This window comes from Manis javanica, chromosome 15 (assembly GCF_040802235.1).
Source record: "Manis javanica isolate MJ-LG chromosome 15, MJ_LKY, whole genome shotgun sequence".
NCBI classification, from domain to species: Eukaryota; Metazoa; Chordata; class Mammalia; order Pholidota; family Manidae; genus Manis; species Manis javanica.
In genome coordinates this window covers 66,838,942-66,856,119 of record NC_133170.1, presented here as the reverse complement: position 1 = coordinate 66,856,119, position 17,178 = coordinate 66,838,942, and the positions used below count along the sequence as shown (strand labels likewise).

The 17,178-nt window shown below is 50.3% G+C and overlaps 1 protein-coding gene across 2 annotated transcripts; it reads right to left on the bottom strand.

The window, feature by feature from the left end:
• Positions 1-581: 581 nt before the first annotated feature.
• Positions 582-10,175, bottom strand: CDK2AP1 (cyclin dependent kinase 2 associated protein 1). Of its 2 annotated transcripts, none has more exons than XM_037014452.2 (4): positions 9,812-10,175; positions 5,354-5,451; positions 3,649-3,775; positions 582-1,379 (listed from the first exon to the last, which is right to left on the bottom strand). In XM_037014452.2, the coding sequence occupies exons 1-4, from the start codon at positions 9,864-9,866 to the stop codon at positions 1,312-1,314; spliced, it is 348 nt and encodes a 115-aa protein (XP_036870347.1). In that variant the 5' UTR covers positions 9,867-10,175; the 3' UTR covers positions 582-1,311. The 2 variants fall into 2 exon arrangements, with proteins under 2 accessions (XP_036870347.1, XP_017533921.1); XM_017678432.3 differs by lacking the exon at positions 9,812-10,175 and adding an exon at positions 9,019-9,428.
• Positions 10,176-17,178: the final 7,003 nt, after the last annotated feature.

Below are 17,178 nucleotides of genomic sequence, written 5' to 3'. Positions count from 1 at the left end.
CCTGCAAAACTGGCTGTGTCCCTCATTTGTCTTAGTCTGTCCCTCACCAAAGTGAATCCTGGTAAGTGTCTAAGGCGTGTGGTAAAAATCACCTCAGAGTCCCTTTGGAAGGCACAGCTGGAGGCCGCCACATGGACTCAGCACCACAGCAAGTAATTCTTCCAGTAAACACCAGATGAAGTAGCAAGCTTGAGTTTGGTGGCTGCATTATATGAAAAATAGATTTCCTATGGCACCCAGGCAATGTTCACAGGATAAATACCTATAAACTGAGATGGCCTAATGGTGGGCAGGCAATGGGCTAAGTCAGTAACACTGCTCCTGCTATTATTTTCTTTCCTGGCATTCACTTAAAATCTGCCACAGTTAAAATGCACCATAATATAACTTCACTTGATCCCTGCCTTCTGACAACACAGACATGTTCTTTCTGTGGCCCATGGTGCTGATTAACGTCATCACATAAACTGTTTTTGGGCTGGGGGAAAATACCCTTAGATAGGTTATTTCCCATTCTCACTGAGGAACTATTTTTTAAAATACCACTTACGAATTCAAGGAACCCACATCTTAATACAAACTTAATGAAAATAAGCTTTATTACATCAAGTAATAAATACATACAAAGATGCAAATGGTTTTAGTCATTTTCTTCCAGATGTCTGGATTGACTTACAGGAAGGCGAAAACTGAAGTCTACATACAATCTTATTAGCAAGAAAAGTTGGGGGGAATCCTTGTTAGGTTTGGTAAGTTGCTCTTTCTTCTGTATTTATAACTTGTGCATTTTTAAAATTGACTTCAAAGCACAAATAGTCATGCAAATGCTGAAGCAAAAAAGAAGTTACATAGAGACACTGTATGGCAAACGGGGACTGGCTACTAAGCAAAGCGTGCCATCAGTATGCACTAAAAACCAAACCCTTAGAGTTGTATTAGCTTATGAAAAGGAACAAAGAACAATTTGAGTAACAAATGTATTCAAAAGAAGATGAACGCAAGACGCTGGCATCTTGGAGGCAAACTAGTTTGCTGCGAGACCACTTTTACGTGCATCTTTTTGAATCAATGTTTAAAAAACAAAGACCCGGGTAGTTTCTAACTAATTAAATTGTAAATCCTAATCAACTGCAAAATATTTCTCAATCTCAAGAGACAGTAGGTTCCAAGCCCAATGAGCCATGGGGCTCGCAGAGGAGAAACCAAACTGTTAACCATTTTGAGCAAAAGTTTCATCTTAACAGAGAAGATGAACTGTAACTTCCCTCCATCGGAGGGAAGATGGAAAACCTTTCCACACTAACAAAGCAGCTAGGATCTGGCATTCCGTTCCGTCTCAGCCAAGCACTCCCGAACCAGCCCTCTTGCATGAATGATGCCTGCAAGAGAAGCAGAGGCTGGGAATCATCCAAAAGCCATTCCAGAAGACGACAGGGTGCTTCTCACTGCCCCGCTGTAAACCCCTCTGTCTGGAAGGGGACCCAGGACCTGCACCCAAACACCCAGGACTCTTGCAGTTTGAAAAGGCAGTAACACCCCCCCCACACACCTCTCAAAGATCTCCCTCCTAGCCCAAACTCTTCATGTCTCCTAAAAATTCCTTTCTGCACTCAAGGTGACAACCAGTAAGCTCTCTTTTCATGACATGTTGACAGATGAACAGGTGAGTGTGTCTCTACCCAAACTCTTTAAGCCTGACCCACTTTGGAGATTCCATGTCTTTAACTCATTATGCTTCTCAACTTCTTCGGACCCTAGAAGGGGCCTGAACAATGTCAAGGAGGCCCACACAGCTGACAGTGCAGAACATCTACTGCTTATTCATGTCCAAACTTGGTCCATGTGGGTTCCTCCTGTAGGTACCTGAACCACCTGCCCCATTACCCTTCCCCTGCCTTTCATCTCCATTTGGTGGTTATCTTTTGGACTTGGTGTTGGATTTTCTTCTGGCCTTTAGTGGACTTCATGAAATATTAATCTCAATTTATAAGACACCAAGAATCTATTTCTTCTAAGAGACAACACCTAGAGGGTTAGATGCCCACACGTCACAGATCTCAGCTTCGGAAAACACTTTCTGTAAAGGGCCAGACAGCATGTATTTTAGGCTTTGCGGGACACATGGTCTCTGTCACAACTCACTCTGTCATTGTCTCATGAAAGCAGCCATAGATATACATAAGCAAAGGGTGCGGCTGTGTCCCAATAAATCTTTATGGAGAATGAAGTTGGAATTACATATAATTTTCACATGTCAGAAAACTTTTTTTCACCACTAAAAAGTGCACAAACCATCTTAGGCCCACTGGATATAGTTTAACGACCTACCAAAAATGCACCTGAGTCCCTGGAGCCCTGGGTAACACCTTCTCACCCTATGACAAATGTGGCTCACTTGGGCTCAGCCGCTGATCAGGATGACTGTGGGACCAGCTGCTCGCTCACCCAGTATATGCCTGAGTGGTCACTGGGTATATCCACGTGTTGACTTGAACCACCAGCTTGTTGGGGGACCACAGATCACTTAGACTTTGGGGTCCAGCATATTCCCAGGGATTTCCATTTGGGTAACCAGCACTCCCATTACTAGGACCATCTCACTTCCTCTGCAAACAGTGGCCTGGGCAGCAGGGTGATGGCCACCTGACCCCAGGTTGGACCAGGGTTAAGGTCCACATCTCTCCCCCAAAGACTCTTCACTGCAGCCTCAAAGTGCCAGCTCCCCACCATGCCTGGGCCTGTTATTACCCACCTGGCCTGTCTCTTCACCAACACCAGTAAAGCCCGCAGCCTTCCCTATCACTGCAGAGTCATGGCCTCAAGTCTGTCCCCCTTTATGCTCAGATTTATCACCAAGGAACGCTCCTCTCATTTCTTTCTAATGTTGCCCCTCCAACCTTTTTAAGAACCCCCAAGTCCCTCCTAAAATTAGATTCACACATAGGCCATTGCTGCTCTGAACTGCCACTTTCTAAAATAGTTGTTCTGTTCTCCCCTCGGCTCCTCTTAAGGAGGTAGAGGCCTATTCACTGCCTCCTGAAATCACCTGGCCGGTTACATCTTCACAGGAATCACTTTTTCCTGTGATTTTCTCCCACCCACCTGCCCTCTTCAGTTGAGAAGGAACCTCAGTGTTCTCACTTCCCTTCCCCAGACTAGGACAGACCCGCTCCCCCCCTTGGAGTTGACAGCAGAAGCCAATGCAGGACCCTACAACTCCATTTTCATCGGCCTTGCCCGTTTGGCCCCCTGCAGCTCCCTGCAATCAGTGTCTGCCAACAGGAGCAGAGTAGGCAAGGGGGCAGCTGCAGGAGCCAAGGTACAAAGATTCCTTTTTAAAGCAGGTGGACCTTCCCGGGAAGCATGCAGGGCAAGGAAGGCTCAGTGCTGGGGCTGCCCTTCTTAGAACCCTCATCTGGCTGCCATTCCCATCAGACCCCAGACAGCCTACATCCCCAGATGCACTCACCCCATCTGATGCCTCCACAACCAATGTTAATTCTGTAACAGAACTGGAGCCCTGTAGCATAGGGGACTCCTCCCCACCCCAACCGTCCAATTTTTTCCCAGAAAATCTTTTAAAACTGGGCCATGCTCTGGGTCACCCCACAGCAAGGTAGCCCTGCAGGAGCTGGGCCTGTGACATACCCCGCTTCAGCCTCTCCATGGCACTCTTGCTCCCTGCGTACGTCGGCCTGATCTCTTTCCCCAGCTCTTCAATGATGGCCAGCAGCTCAGCATATTTGCTCTGGGGTGCCTGACTGTTCCCCGTTCCCTAGAATCAGAAAGAAAAGGGTTCGGATGGATTGAACCCTGACCCCAGTGCCGTGGTCAGAACCCCACCACATGCCCATTCACAGCAAGGGCAGGGCAAGGAGGGGCCCCAGGCAGGTTGGTGGAGGGAGAGCTGCCTGGCCCAGACACGTGGAGCTGCTGCCTCCACAGGCACCAGGCACGTCCCCTCTGAAGGACAGCTCCAGGCCAGTAAGCTGGTCTTCCCACTGTCCCAGCACACTCCAGGAAACCACCCTGTGGGCTCCAGAAAGCCCTTTCATCATCTCATGTGAGGAGAGGTGGACTGGCCTGTCTCGCCAGGAAAGGGGTCACTGAGGTCACCCAGACAGATGAGCAAGTATGTCCCAGGGGCAGTGGGCCCTGAGCAAGTGGACAAGATGGATGCACACCTAGGGTCAGCAGACTACCACAGCTCCAAAGACCATGGGGACGGGGCCCAGAACGTGCTTATATTCATCCACCCCACAGACCCCGAACAGCCCAGAGCAAGCACCCAGGTCAGCAAGGCCACCTGCTCGGGCCTCCCCACACCAGGTGGCACCAGGGCAGGCGCCCCCCCACAGGGCCCTCACCTGCTCCTCCCTCCACCACCACCTCTGCTTGGCCGCTGGGTGCCCCCTCCTCTCCTGGCCCAGCTACACAGCATCCTCCTGCCACCTCTTGGCCTCCCGGTCCCCCTTCCTTTCCTCCTGCCACCACCGCTTCATGGCCTGGGAGCTACACTGCCTCTCCTGGCCATGCCTCAGCCTTGTCCTCCTGCCACCACCGCTTCTTCAGACTGTCCTGTGTCCACTTCTCCAAGGACAGGAACAGCCTGGTGGGGCATGGCCACGAGCCACCTCCTACCAAGGGACAGCCTCCATGGTGACATCAGAATGCAGCCAGGAGGTCGCTGCATTCTAGTAGCAGAATTCTTGCAGACAAGAATTCTGCGGCTCATGACCCACAGCAGGGCCTGGCTGCCAGCTGCTCAGAGGCAGTGCTGCCCTACAGATGTGGTCAAGGCCAAAGCCACAGCCCGCTCCAGGGATGCTCCTCCTGGCTCAGGAGGTTAGTGCCTGTGTCAGCTCCGGCGAGGAGACCAGCTCCTGACGAAATGTATCTGGATTCCATTAGGATTTGAACCCTGTCCCCTTTTCACTGGGGCCCCGACCTCGCGGGGAGTGAATGGGTATGGGGCCCCTTCCCTCCATCCAAGCTCAGGCCTTACTTCCCCAGGAACCAGGCCCAGGGAGACGCACCAGAGAGACATGGGGGTCGGGGGGTGCCCCAACGGCAACTGCAGCACTCAGGGCTTCTGGCCTGTGCCTGGGCTCTCCCACCCCTGTCACCTCAGTGTCCCCGTGAAACACCTTGCCATCCCTATGTTCTGATGCCTCAAGTCCTGAACATGAGCCCAGCTAGGACCTCGGGTTGAGGAAGCACAGAGGACTGCTCCCATCTCACTGCTACCCCTTGTTTTCTCCCACCAGCTCCCTGTCCCAGTGGGGAAGAGCATATCTCGGTGCCTGAACCGCCCCTGAGCCTCTCCCACCACATGTTGCCCCCACTGCCATACCTGGGTGTAGCCTAGAGATGGTGGCCCATAGTCACTCAGCAGCTGGCGGTACTGTGAGGATGTCGCCATACTGGTAGAAGGCGGATGGATGCTCCCAGCTATGGGTGAGGAGAAAGCATTTAGGAATTGTGCAGCCTTGGCTAGTTGTACCTAAAGCAAGGACTCTGGGTCCTGCAGAAATTCCCTGCCCAGGACCTGCGCCATCAGTGGTCTTCTGTCTTTGTAGGACAGAGAACATCACTCCTGCCCTCTAGCTGGTGTAGCTGACACTCGGCCCAGATAAGGGACAGTAAATGCAGCTAACGGGCACTGCCCTTCACACCCAGCACCACAGCAGACCCTGCTCATAGGTCATGAATTCCTTCCTGTCCGTGGAGTTCAAACTGGTAGTAAAGGTGAAGTTTGCTGCTATTCTCAGCCTTATCCTGACCAGTCCCTGTCCCCATTCCCTGGGTCCTGCTCCCTAGAAATTAATAACCTAGCGCCACTCACTGCCCCAAGAGCCCACATGCCACTGAAGCTGGCCCATACCCGGGCTGAGACTTCCATGAGCCCCCTCCCCAGCTGGGCCACACTGTGAGGAAGGCAAGGCGAGGGTCTGCGGGACGTGGGACCCAGCCCTTGCTGGGGACTGCTGCACTGGACACCAAGTCAGGAATCGAGAGCACACCACAGCCTCTCTGCATGTCCTCAGACAAGGCCCTCAACCTCTCTGAGCCCCTGCTTCCCCCTCCCCAAAGAGGGGACAGGAGTCTTGACAGTCTGATTCTATGCCCGGATGGCTCATACCAGAAGAGGGACTACAACACTCAGAGACACTGTCCCTCAGCAGTGAAGAACCACGTGGGGCCAGGGCCTCCTGGATGGGGGTGGGCAGGTCCTTGGCAGGGTATTTTCTGGCTCCAGCTCAAGAGCTGGAAGCATACAGACCCATAATGGCGTCCAAGTGGCCATTAGCGGGTAAAGAATGTCCTGCAGAATTACGTAACCATGGAGAATTTACCTAGCCCTCCTCAGCAGCTGCCCGCCTGTGTCCATGCCCGGCCAAGGAGTAGCTCACCCTCTGCCTACTACCCCCTGAGCCAAACGTCTCTCACACACACAGCAGACTCTGTAGACTTTGCCCGGGGGATGGACAGCTGGTGCCAGGCTGGCCCAACCGACCAGATGCTCATCTGGTGTGGGCAACGGGAAGGGTAAGGGAGGAAGGAAGGGCAGGAGCACAAGCCGAAGGAGCTGGAAGAGGCCCCAAGAACCTGGAGCTCCTCACAGTAAAGAGAGAAGCACAGACCAGAGAGGGTGGGCGTCGCCTGGGAGCCACACAGTGCAGAGCAGGCTAAGCCCCAGTACCTGTCCTCTGTCCAGGAGCTGGGGACAGGTTTTTACCAAGCTGTCTCATGTGGCACCAGGCCTGCCCTGGATTTTCCCCCTGGAGCCCAGTTTTAGGCTCAAGTGGCAGATGCCCAACAGGGGTTCTGTCACCCCTGAGCCGGTCATAGGAGCACTGGCTGGTCTCAGCCTTGGCGCCCCTAAGGTGACAGCACATCTGCACCAGGGGATGTGCTGCTCAGGGTGGGGGTGCAGTCCAAGGAGGCTTCAGGTGTGCAGCAGCCAGATGGCCACCCACCGAGCTCCCCTTGCAGCAGCCAAACCCCACTTTCTGAACTTCCTGATGTGGGCAGTGGGAGAGCGCAGCTCCAGACCTGGGTTCCAATCCTGACTACTACAAGTTGCCACCCTTCTCTGGAGAGCAGGGTGCTCAATGAGAGACTTGGGGGAGGGGCACGTATCATCACACAGCACTTCAAGGCACCCAGAAGATCCTGCCCCTGGAAGAAGGTGAGTTGGCCAGGCAGCCCATTGTCCACACCACCCCAGCCCTCCTCTTCCCACTGTGTCTCAGCCCCAGACCAGCCTTCTATCCTACAGCCAAGAGGCTTGACCAGCCGCCTGTCCAGCTGTGCCACTCCTGGCTCTGTGACCCCAGACAAGGCCATTCCCTCTCTGGGCCTCAATTTCTCCATCTGTTTGAAACAATTCCCAACAAAGTATCTAACGTAACAGTTGTAGATTCTATTCTTCCATGGTTCTGGGGTTAGGACTGGGCTGGGGGGAGGAGTGAGGGCAACAGTCAGGGCTTGACTTCCGGGCACCAGTTGATGTGGTTGGTCAAGCCTGATTCCATGCCAATGCCAGTCCCTTACTCTTGTGTTGAGGGGGTATCTGGGGCCCTGGGGAGAGTTGGCGGAAGGGCCCCAAGTTCCACTCATGCCCTTTCCTTCCTGCAGATGCAGGGAGGGCCAGTGGGTCCAGCTGCAGGAGGCCAGGGAGAAAACCAGACTGCCCTCTGCGAGCATCGCAGACAATGCGCTCAGTGTGCGGGGACCAGGGAGGGCCCGAGCCGGGGGAGGGATTGGCAGAGGCCAGCAGCTCCTGGGGCCAGGCGCAGCTCCCCGCCCCCACACCAGACAAAGAGCGGCCTGGGCCTGGGGAGCTGGCGGCCTTCCCGCCACTTGGGGCGCCTGGGGGGGCCTCTCCAGCAGGAAGGCGGGGGCTTTGTCAAACTCCGCCACTGCCACCACAGGCCAGGCCGAGGCTTGGCAACCCGTGAGCAGGAGGCAGGGCTGGAGGGCGTGAGGGATGATGACAAGGAAGCCGGAGGAGCGGCAGCGGAGAGTCCATCTTGGATGCAAATAGCAGGGGGAGATCAGGGCTTTCTAAGGGGTCCACAGGAAGGGAGGTGGCCCCCACCAAACATCAGAGATCTGGAGACCTTGGCATTCCTCCTAGAATTCACCACAGGAAAAAGAAAAAAACCTGCATACAGGTGCGCTAGCCAGCTGACAACAGGGCTTCAGGGGTCCTGAGTGGCTGCCCGTGTCACTCTGACCCCAATGTCCAGAGGTCCCAGTTAAGGGCCCCTGCCTCAACTATTCCAGGGCAGGCCTGAGATTTCCTATCTGTCCAGGCTGGCAGCAAGACCCTCCACCCTTACCACCCCAGAGACAGATGAGGGAGGCAGGAGAAATCCTACCTGGGCCACTAAGCCTGTCTTTGTAAGGTTTGCAGACCCCTGAGGAAGTGAGAACATTTGAGAAATAGCAGCTGTTTGCTCTTGGGGCTCAGAACCCACACCTTTCCATCTGCACCCTGAATCCTAACCCTTTCCAATCCCCAAATCCATGTCGACGAAGTTATATATATATACACATATATAAATGTGTATACTGTGCATCTCATTCATGTATGCATATATATATATATACATGCATATACTTTCTAGGTCCCTCTTCAGATTTTTGGAGTTAAGAGTCAATGCTGGGAGACAAGGCCCAAAACTTGCGGCCAACTGCCAACGTGGCATTTCTGACCAGCAAGGCCAATCCCCTCCCCATCCAGGTCTCTACCGCCCCCCTCAGCAACGTGCCTCCTTTTTTTTAAAATCTGTTTCCCACCAAGTGTCTAAAGGAGAAGGACCTGGAGAGGAGATAAAGCCGATCACCTCGGAACCCCACACTTTTACCTCCCCCTCCCCACGGCTCCCTGGGTCCCCTGGGCAACCCTCTGGGTACAGCCTAAAGCTGCCTGACAACTTCTGGAGGAGTTTACCGGGACCGCCCAGCTCTAGCCCCAGGGATGGGAGAGGACAACCGGCTCCTCCTTACCTCTGCAGAAGGGGGCCTCCTAAGCCCCCGAGACTTGGGCGCTGCGAGATGCGGGACCCGCTGAGTAGTAGCCCCCACGCACCGCCCGCAGGCACTCAGAAGCCCCCGGTCTTCTCCAACTTCGTTCACTGCGCGCACGCCTGCCGAGCCTCCCGCGTGTGGCGTTCTGGGCACCCCCGCTCCCTGGCGCCAGGCCGAACTCCCGCTTATTACAGACTTTCCTGCGCCCCGGTGACCCCGGCGCCCCCGCACCTTCAGGGGCGACTGCACCTGGCACCTCGCCTCCCCCCAGCCCTGGCCACGCGGGGCCTGGTCTTGCACGTGGGGGCCCTGCCGCCCGCGCCCCCAGCCCGGGACTGCGTCCCACTCCCCAAGCGCGACCCGGGCCCCCGCGCCCAGCTCCTGGCACGGCCCGGCCGCTCCCGACTCCTGCCGGCAGGGGCCCTCGCCGAGCCGCCCAAAAGCCGGAGGAAAAAGGAGCCGAGAAAGCCTCCCCCGCCCTCGGCCGCCGCGCTCCCTGCGAGCCCTCGGCCGCCAGCCTGGGGGTACGGCGGCGGCCGCCCGCGCCCCGGGCCCAGCCCCGGCCCGAGGCCGCCCGCGGCGCAGGGCGCACCGCGAACTTTGGCAGCGCGGGCGCCGGAATCATGGCGGCGGCGGCGCTGCCCCGGGCCGGGGCTTGGTGCCCCACGCCCCGGCCGCCGCGGGCCCCCAGGAGCCGGGGCTGGGGCCGGACGCGCGGGCCCCTAACTTGGCGGCACTTGGGGCGCGCGGCCCGCGGGTTGCGCTCACTCACCGGCGTTGAGGGAGGCGGCGGGCATGTGCGCGGCCAAGTTCGGTTTGTAAGACATTCCCCCGAGCGGTGGGGCGCGCCGGGGCGCCGCGGGGCCAGGCCCGCGAGGGCAGCGGCGGCAGAGGGGCCGGGCGGCGGCGAGGCGGGCCCGGCGTCCGTGCGCCCGTCCGTGCGCCCGCCGAGCTCCCGCGCACTTTTTGTTGTTGACGGCTCGGGCCGCACCGGCAAATATGGCCGTCCCTCACCCTGACACCGCCGCAGTATATCACCCATACATCGGGCGGCGGGCGGGCGCAAGGGCGGCCGCAAACTTTAAGCGGAGCCAGCGGGGCCGACCCGGGCCGGGAGGGGGCGGCCCGGCGCGCGCCGCCAGGCGTCAGGGGGCGGCTCCGCCTGCGGCCGCGCCCCGCGCCTCCTGCGCTCGGCGCCCGCAACTTGGCAAAGTTTGGGGGGCTGGGTCCCGGCAGCGTCCGGGGCCCGAGTGAATCCCTTTCTTGCTTCTGGGTTGCAGCGTCTGGAGATTTGCTGTTTTGCCTTTTAAATTTTTTTTTAATAGGTAGGATTTCAGAATTACTTCCCCCACACACACACTTGACTGTGGGAGCAGCGATGGAAAATTACCTGGATAAGATGGTGGCGACTGGTATTTTTAAGTACGTAGATCATTCCAGACGCCGAGGTCTGGCTACTTCCCAGAATAAGAACAACCAGTTCTTGACATTGATTTCAAATAAATTCACGTCTCTGTCTGTATTAAGTGGTTTTTAACCCTTTGGAAACCTACGACTCCTTTGAGACTGACGACAGCCTGAGGCCTTCTCCCCTGGAAAATTCGTCCTTTGTCCACATGATTTGCATCTTAACTCATTCAGGTATTTAAGAAACGCCTACTATGTATGCGCCCGGCACCGTTCTAGGCAGTAAGGATAGATGAAAGAACAAAGTTTCTGCTCTCCTGGAGTTTACGTGGCAGTTTTTGACCCTCCTTCGACCCCACCCCAGCCCATCCTCACATCTGACTGAAACGTAATCATCAACTACATCGTGGATTAGATGACTAAGCTTTTGAAGGTATTGTTTCTCGAAGTTGTGCTTGAATTGTAAAGCTCATCAAAATATACAGGACTCCCATCCTTTTCGGCCGTTTTCAGTCGCCGAGCTTTGCAGATGTCACAGACATTCAGACACATCTGGATCTAATGAAGAAGGCATCACCCTCTGCCCAGCAGAGAAGAGATACCACACTGCCTTCCCTTTAGGACTGAAAAGTGCAGGTGACACCTCTCCCCGGCTTAACCAGCACTCTTTTCTGATCAGCTGTAAGCTAGTTCTATCAAGGATGCTCAGTGAAATTAATAATAAATCAATGCCTCCCCCACAGTACTGTGCGATGGCATTGTCCGATAGAAATAGAAATGCAGGCCACACCATGTCATCTGAAATGTTTTAATGGTCACATTTTAGAAAGTAAAAAATTGGTGGAATTAATAGTATATTTAACACAGGATATCTAGAGCAGTACGATTCCAATATGTAATGAATATAGGTAATTATTACAGTATTTTACATTCTTTTTATCACAAGTCTTCAAAACCCACCATGTGTTTTACACTCACAGCATATGTTAATTCAGACTAGTCACATTTCAAGAGCTCTTTAGCCACAATAGCTAGCAACTTTCCTATTAGACCAGTGCAGGGCTAGAAGATACATGCAGAAGGCTCAGGAGGAAGACACACCTGGATATTGATTCTGCCTCTACCACCTGCTGTTTGACTGGGCCTCCACCTCCCTGGGAGAATTCTGAGCTCAGCGGCCTGCCCTGGTCCCTTCTCCAAACGTTCTGCGCACGTCTCTTTCAATATGATTTTATTTTTATCACTCACGCTTTCAGTCCTGATGATCACTGAGTATTTTTTCCATTTGTTTTTAATTGAGATATAATTTGTATATCATAAAATTCAACCTTTTAAAGTATACAATTAAAGTTTTTCTATTTTATACTTATAGTATATTCAGAGTTGTGCAAACACCACCACTAATTCTAGAACATTTCTGTCACTCCCAAAAAGAAAACTCCCTTTCCTTCCTACCCCTAGCCTTAGCAACCACTGCTTCCTGCCTCTATGGATTTGTCCGTTCCAGACACTTTGTACAAAGGAATCACATAATATGTAACCTTTCCTATCTTCTTTCACTTCACATATTTTCAAGGTTCATCCATGTTGTAACATGGTTCATGCTTTGCTCCTTTTTACGGCTCAATAATATTCTGTTGTATGGCTAGACCACCACATTTTGTTTATTCATCAGTTTAGGGGTATTCAGGTTGTTTCCACTTTTTGGCTATTATGGGTAGTGCTGCTACAAACATTTGCATACAGGTTTTTGTGTGGATATATTTTCAATTTTGTGGGGTATATCCAGGAATGGCATTGTTGGGTTATATGGTAATTTTTCACTTTTTGAGCAACTATCAAACTGTTTTCCACAGTGGTACACCATTTTACATTCCCACCAGCAATATAATAGGCTCCAAAGGCTCAATATCCTCACCAACACTTTTATTGTCTGATTTTTTTATTTTAGGCATCCTAGTGGGTGTGAATTGGTATCTCATGGCTTTAATTTACATTTCCTTAATGACCAGTGATATTGAGAATCTTTTCAAGTGCTTACTGGCCATGTGCGTATCATCTTTGGAGAAATATCTATTCTGATCCTTTGCCTATTTTTTAATTTAGTTTTCTGTTAGATTATGAGTTCTTTATATATTCTGGATACTAGTCCTCTTGCAGATAAAGTTTTTAATTTTGATGAAGTCAATTTTTTCTTCTTCTTTGGCTTGCTTGTGCTATTGGTATCATATCTAATCAGGGTCACAAAGATTTTCACCTGTGTTTTCTTTGAAGGGTTTTATAGTTTTTGTTCTTACATTTAGATTTTTGGTCCATTGTTTAATTTCTGTGTTTGCTGTGAAGTGGGTCCAAATTCATTCTTTGCATGTGGGTATCAGTTGTCCCATCCCAGGACCATTTGGTGAAAGATTATTCTTGTCCATTTATTGAAAGGTCAATATTTTTGTCAAAAATCGCTAAGTATGAGTGTTTACTTCCAGACCCTCAAGTCTGTTCCACTGAACTATATGTCTAGCCTATGCCAGTATACTGCTTTGATTACTATAGCTTTGTGGTAAACTTAAAATTCAGGAAGTATGAGTGCTCCAAATTTATTTTTCAAGATTATTTTGGCTGTCCTGGGTCCCTTGCACTTCCATTTGAGTTTCAGACCAGTCTGTCCATTTTTTGCAAAAAAAAAAAATGCAACTGAAATTTTGATAGGATGTACCAAATCTGTATCAATTTAGGGAGTATTGCTAACTTAATTGCAATATTGAATCTCCCAATCCACGAATGCAGGAAGTCTTTCCATTTATTTAGGTCTTATTTCTTTAATTTCAACAGTGGTTTACAGTTTTCAGTGTACAAGTCTTACACTTCTTTGGTTTTGGGTTTTCACCATTAAGTATAATGTCAGCTTTTGAGCTTCTCATAGATGCCCTTCATTGAGTGGAGGAAGTTCCCTTCTGTTTCCTAGTTTGTTGAGTGTTTATTATGAAGGATGAGTGGATTTTGTCAGAGCATCTACTGAGATTATGTGGCTCCGCACCCCCCCTCACTTTATTCCACAAATATTTATTGAGAGTCTCTTAAGTGTCAGGCACTAGGGGCAGCAAAGGAAGACCATCCCCATGTTATAATGAAGCTTACTGTTCTAGGCATGGCAGCCACGCCTGGCCATCCACTCTCATCCCACCACACTGGAGCCATTACCTTACCCCACACCTCCCCTATTCATTATTCTTCAGGCTAGGCTGGGTTATGACCCTGAGACCTGTTTATTTCTACATCTGAGGCTTTATTACATCAGCATGCCCTTGTGCTCCACTTGGCAAACTCCCGCTCATCTGTCAAAGCCCAGCACACCTATTCCTTCCTCTGAAAAGCCTTCCCTGGCAGGCTGCCCCTTATATTAATGCCTGCTATTGCACTTAAACTAGTCTATCTCCTTCATGAGTCTGACTGTCTTGAAGAAAGGAAGCACATCCTTGAATGTTCTAGCCAGGCATATAGAACATTCCATAAACGGCTTCAGTGTGCTCTTAGAAATTAGACAAAATGAGATCAGTTCTCCTCTGCAGGAAGGACTTCCTTCTTCCTGCTCACAAGCCACTTTCCATAGATGTGTTAGTTTTCTGGGGCTTCCATAACAAATTACCAGTAACTTGTTGGCTTAAACAACAGAAATTTATTCCCTCACAGTTCTGGAGGCCAGAAACCTGGAATTAAAGTGCCAGCAGGGCTGTGCTCCATCGGAAATCTCTAGGGAAAATCCTTTGCCCCTTGCAGCACCTGGCAGCTCCAGGTGTTCCTTGACTTGTGGACGCATGCCTCCCATCCTGTCTACACGTGACCTCCCATGTGCTTCTCCCCTTCTAACACCAGTCATTGTTCTTAGGACCCACCTTGATCTAGGATGATCTCATCTCGAGATCCATACATCAGTTACATCTGCAAAGACCTATTTTTCAAAAAGTTCATGTTCACAGATTCCAGGTAGACATATCCTTTGCGAGGCCACCATTCAACCCACTACAACATGCATCAAGGATCTGCATTATTCCTCCCTTTCTCTCGTGTCTGAATTAAAAGGTGAAAGAAACATTCCTAGTGGCTGTACTAAAAAGTATCTTTGTCAAATTCACTCGTTTTTATGAGTGTTTCTAGAATGGTTCCTTACTAGTTTGATGGGCATTTTGCAGAGTGGCTTCCTAGGGAGCAAAGCAGATGGAGAGAGAAGGGGGAGCACAGGGCAAAAGCATGGCATGAAGAACACCAGGAGGCAGCGTGCTAGCTCTGGAGCCACCACAGACTTCTCTAGGTCTCAGATAACTGGTTCAATCTCCCTGGGCTTTAGTTAGGCCACCCGTAAGATTAGGGAGGTTTGATGGTTTAGAGTGCTTAACAATTCTCAAAATGAACACCCTAAAAAGGCAGACAGACAACACACAGTGCCATATTCTCTAATGAAAAACATCAGCCCAGAAAGGCCTTTGAATCATTTTGGAACTGTTTCCATCACTGGGTACACCTGCTCCCGGTGGTAAGAGTGACTTGCAGGACTAAGGAATATTAGAACCTCTATTTACATGGGATTTACCATATATTTTAGCACAGTAGCATGCATAAAACTTACCAATAACCTGATACAAATAGTAGTGGGATGCTCAGACTTTTTTTTAAATATGTGGCCAAAACAGGATTGGAGACCACTGATTTAATAAACTAGTTAAGCAGGTGACCAGACAACAGTTTGCCAGCCAGACAGGTTAAAGTGTCATGATTAGCCTAACAGTGACTCCAACATGGCTTATGTTATCAGGACAGTAAAACCATCACATTGGGTTTTAATCAGAGGTCTACTCTCAAATTTATTAATTTTCAGTTATGTTTCTGCCATTACTCCTGTTTTTAGACCAGGAGCCAGCAGGCTTTTCCTGTAAAGGGTCAGATATGAAGTATTTTAGGCTTTGCAGGTCATAGTCTCTATGCAACTCTGCCATTGTAGCACTAAAGCAGCTTCAGAATGGGCATGACTGAGGTTCCAATAAAATTTTATTAGGGAACTCTGAAATTTGAATTTCATGTAATTTTCACATATTACCAATTATTCCTTTTTTTTTCAACTATTTAAAAATGTAAAACCTATTCTTAATTTGCAGGGCCATTCAAAAACAGGTGGTGAACTGGGTTTGACTTGTGGACCAGTTTGCCAACCTATTTGAGACCACAAGTTTGTTTATTAACCTTGATTCCCAATAGGAAATACCAAAAATGGAATATGCAAAAATTTGAGAGCCTAATAAACCTATTTTCCATCAATGCCTCTGAACAAGAAACATGTGCAAAAACAAACCATGGGAACAGAAGGCTAAACAGAAACCCAGTAGTAATGCAGGAATTTAGAGTGTTGTGTAATTTATCCTGATCTAGAACTAGGTAAAAGAAGGGGTGGGTCATAGGGGTCTCTCTCATTGCTTTAACCAGTGGGCATCTTCACAGGGCATTCCACTTTCTTCGGAAAGTTCATGCTGTTGAATTTCCTAAAATTAATAATTTATTCTAGTTCGTATTTCTCCACTAATCAAGGACTCGCACATCCATCTTTGTGAAAACTAGTCTTGCCAGAACTAAAGGAAGACAACAGAAGCTAGAGCATTTTGTGATACTCAAAAATTTACCCTCTAAACTTGCCCAAGAAAGGATACTGAAAAAACTGGCAAGATCAGCTGCCTTGAAAAGAGGGTCAGGGGCCAAGTGGTAGGAGTGGAGAGAAAAGCGTTCACTCTATGTTCTCATCTGCCTGTTGACTTCTATCACATGCTGGTATAACTTATTGCAGCAAGGCACCAATGGAAAATGTAAAAATTAAGTATACCAGACTGACTTAGCATCCACCTCACCATCTTACCTTTGCATGATACTTGATGATAATTCTTAATTAAAGGACGATGATTTGGAGCCAGTAGTGTGGCATTTGCCTCTCCTACCCCAATCATGTACTTGACACCCAGAGTGGGCAGCTTTTGGAGGATGAAGCCAACTTGCAGAGAATTGGACTCTAAAAATAAGATTTTGCACATTCCTTTTAGCCTCCTTTCTCTCCATAAAGGCCTCCACAGATGGCTTCTTTACATCATGCTCTCAAATGACTAGCTGATAAATATTCATACTTATGGAAATTATATTGTACAAACCCCCAGCCAGTTAACATTTGTATTTTCCACATCTTAGGGCCCTTGTTCATGGGCCTTGTACTGTGAAACACAGACCTGTGTGCATACACACACATATCATAGACCCTGACTCTTTGCCTCTTTATGACCCATTTGCCTAGGGCAGTCCTTCTCAACCAGGAGAGATGAAGACCCATGGTGGACATCTGGCAATGTCTGGACATGTTTTGCGTTGTCACAAATGCAGGAGGTGGGGGGATGGGGATAGGGAACACAGTGGGTACTCCTGGCATCTCAGCGGTCAAGGATGCTGCTTAACCTCCCAGTGCCCAGGAGAGCACCCCACCCCCAATCCTGACAAAGGATGGCCTAGTCCAAATGTCGATAGTGCAGAGGCCCAGGAGCAGAACATGGTGAGGCTGGGAGCAGAACTAAATGAGGCTAAAACACTGAAGGCAAGCAAATAAGGTCAGACTGAAACCATAAGAGAAAAACTGGGTGGGAACGGTGGAGGCGCTTTATGAAGTCCCATCTCTTGTTTCTTACTCAAATTAATACTCCATTTATTAAAATT

Coding starts and splice junctions, on each gene's coding strand:
- CDK2AP1 (XM_037014452.2), bottom strand. CDS start 9,866: ATGTCTTACAAACCGAACTTGGCCGCGCACATGCCCGCCGCCTCCCTC. Junction 5,452..9,811: donor CGCCGCCTCCCTCAACGCCG/GTGAGTGAGCGC, acceptor CCTCACCCATAG/CTGGGAGCATCCATCCGCCT. Junction 3,776..5,353: donor CATCTCTAGGCTACACCCAG/GTATGGCAGTGG, acceptor TTCTGATTCTAG/GGAACGGGGAACAGTCAGGC.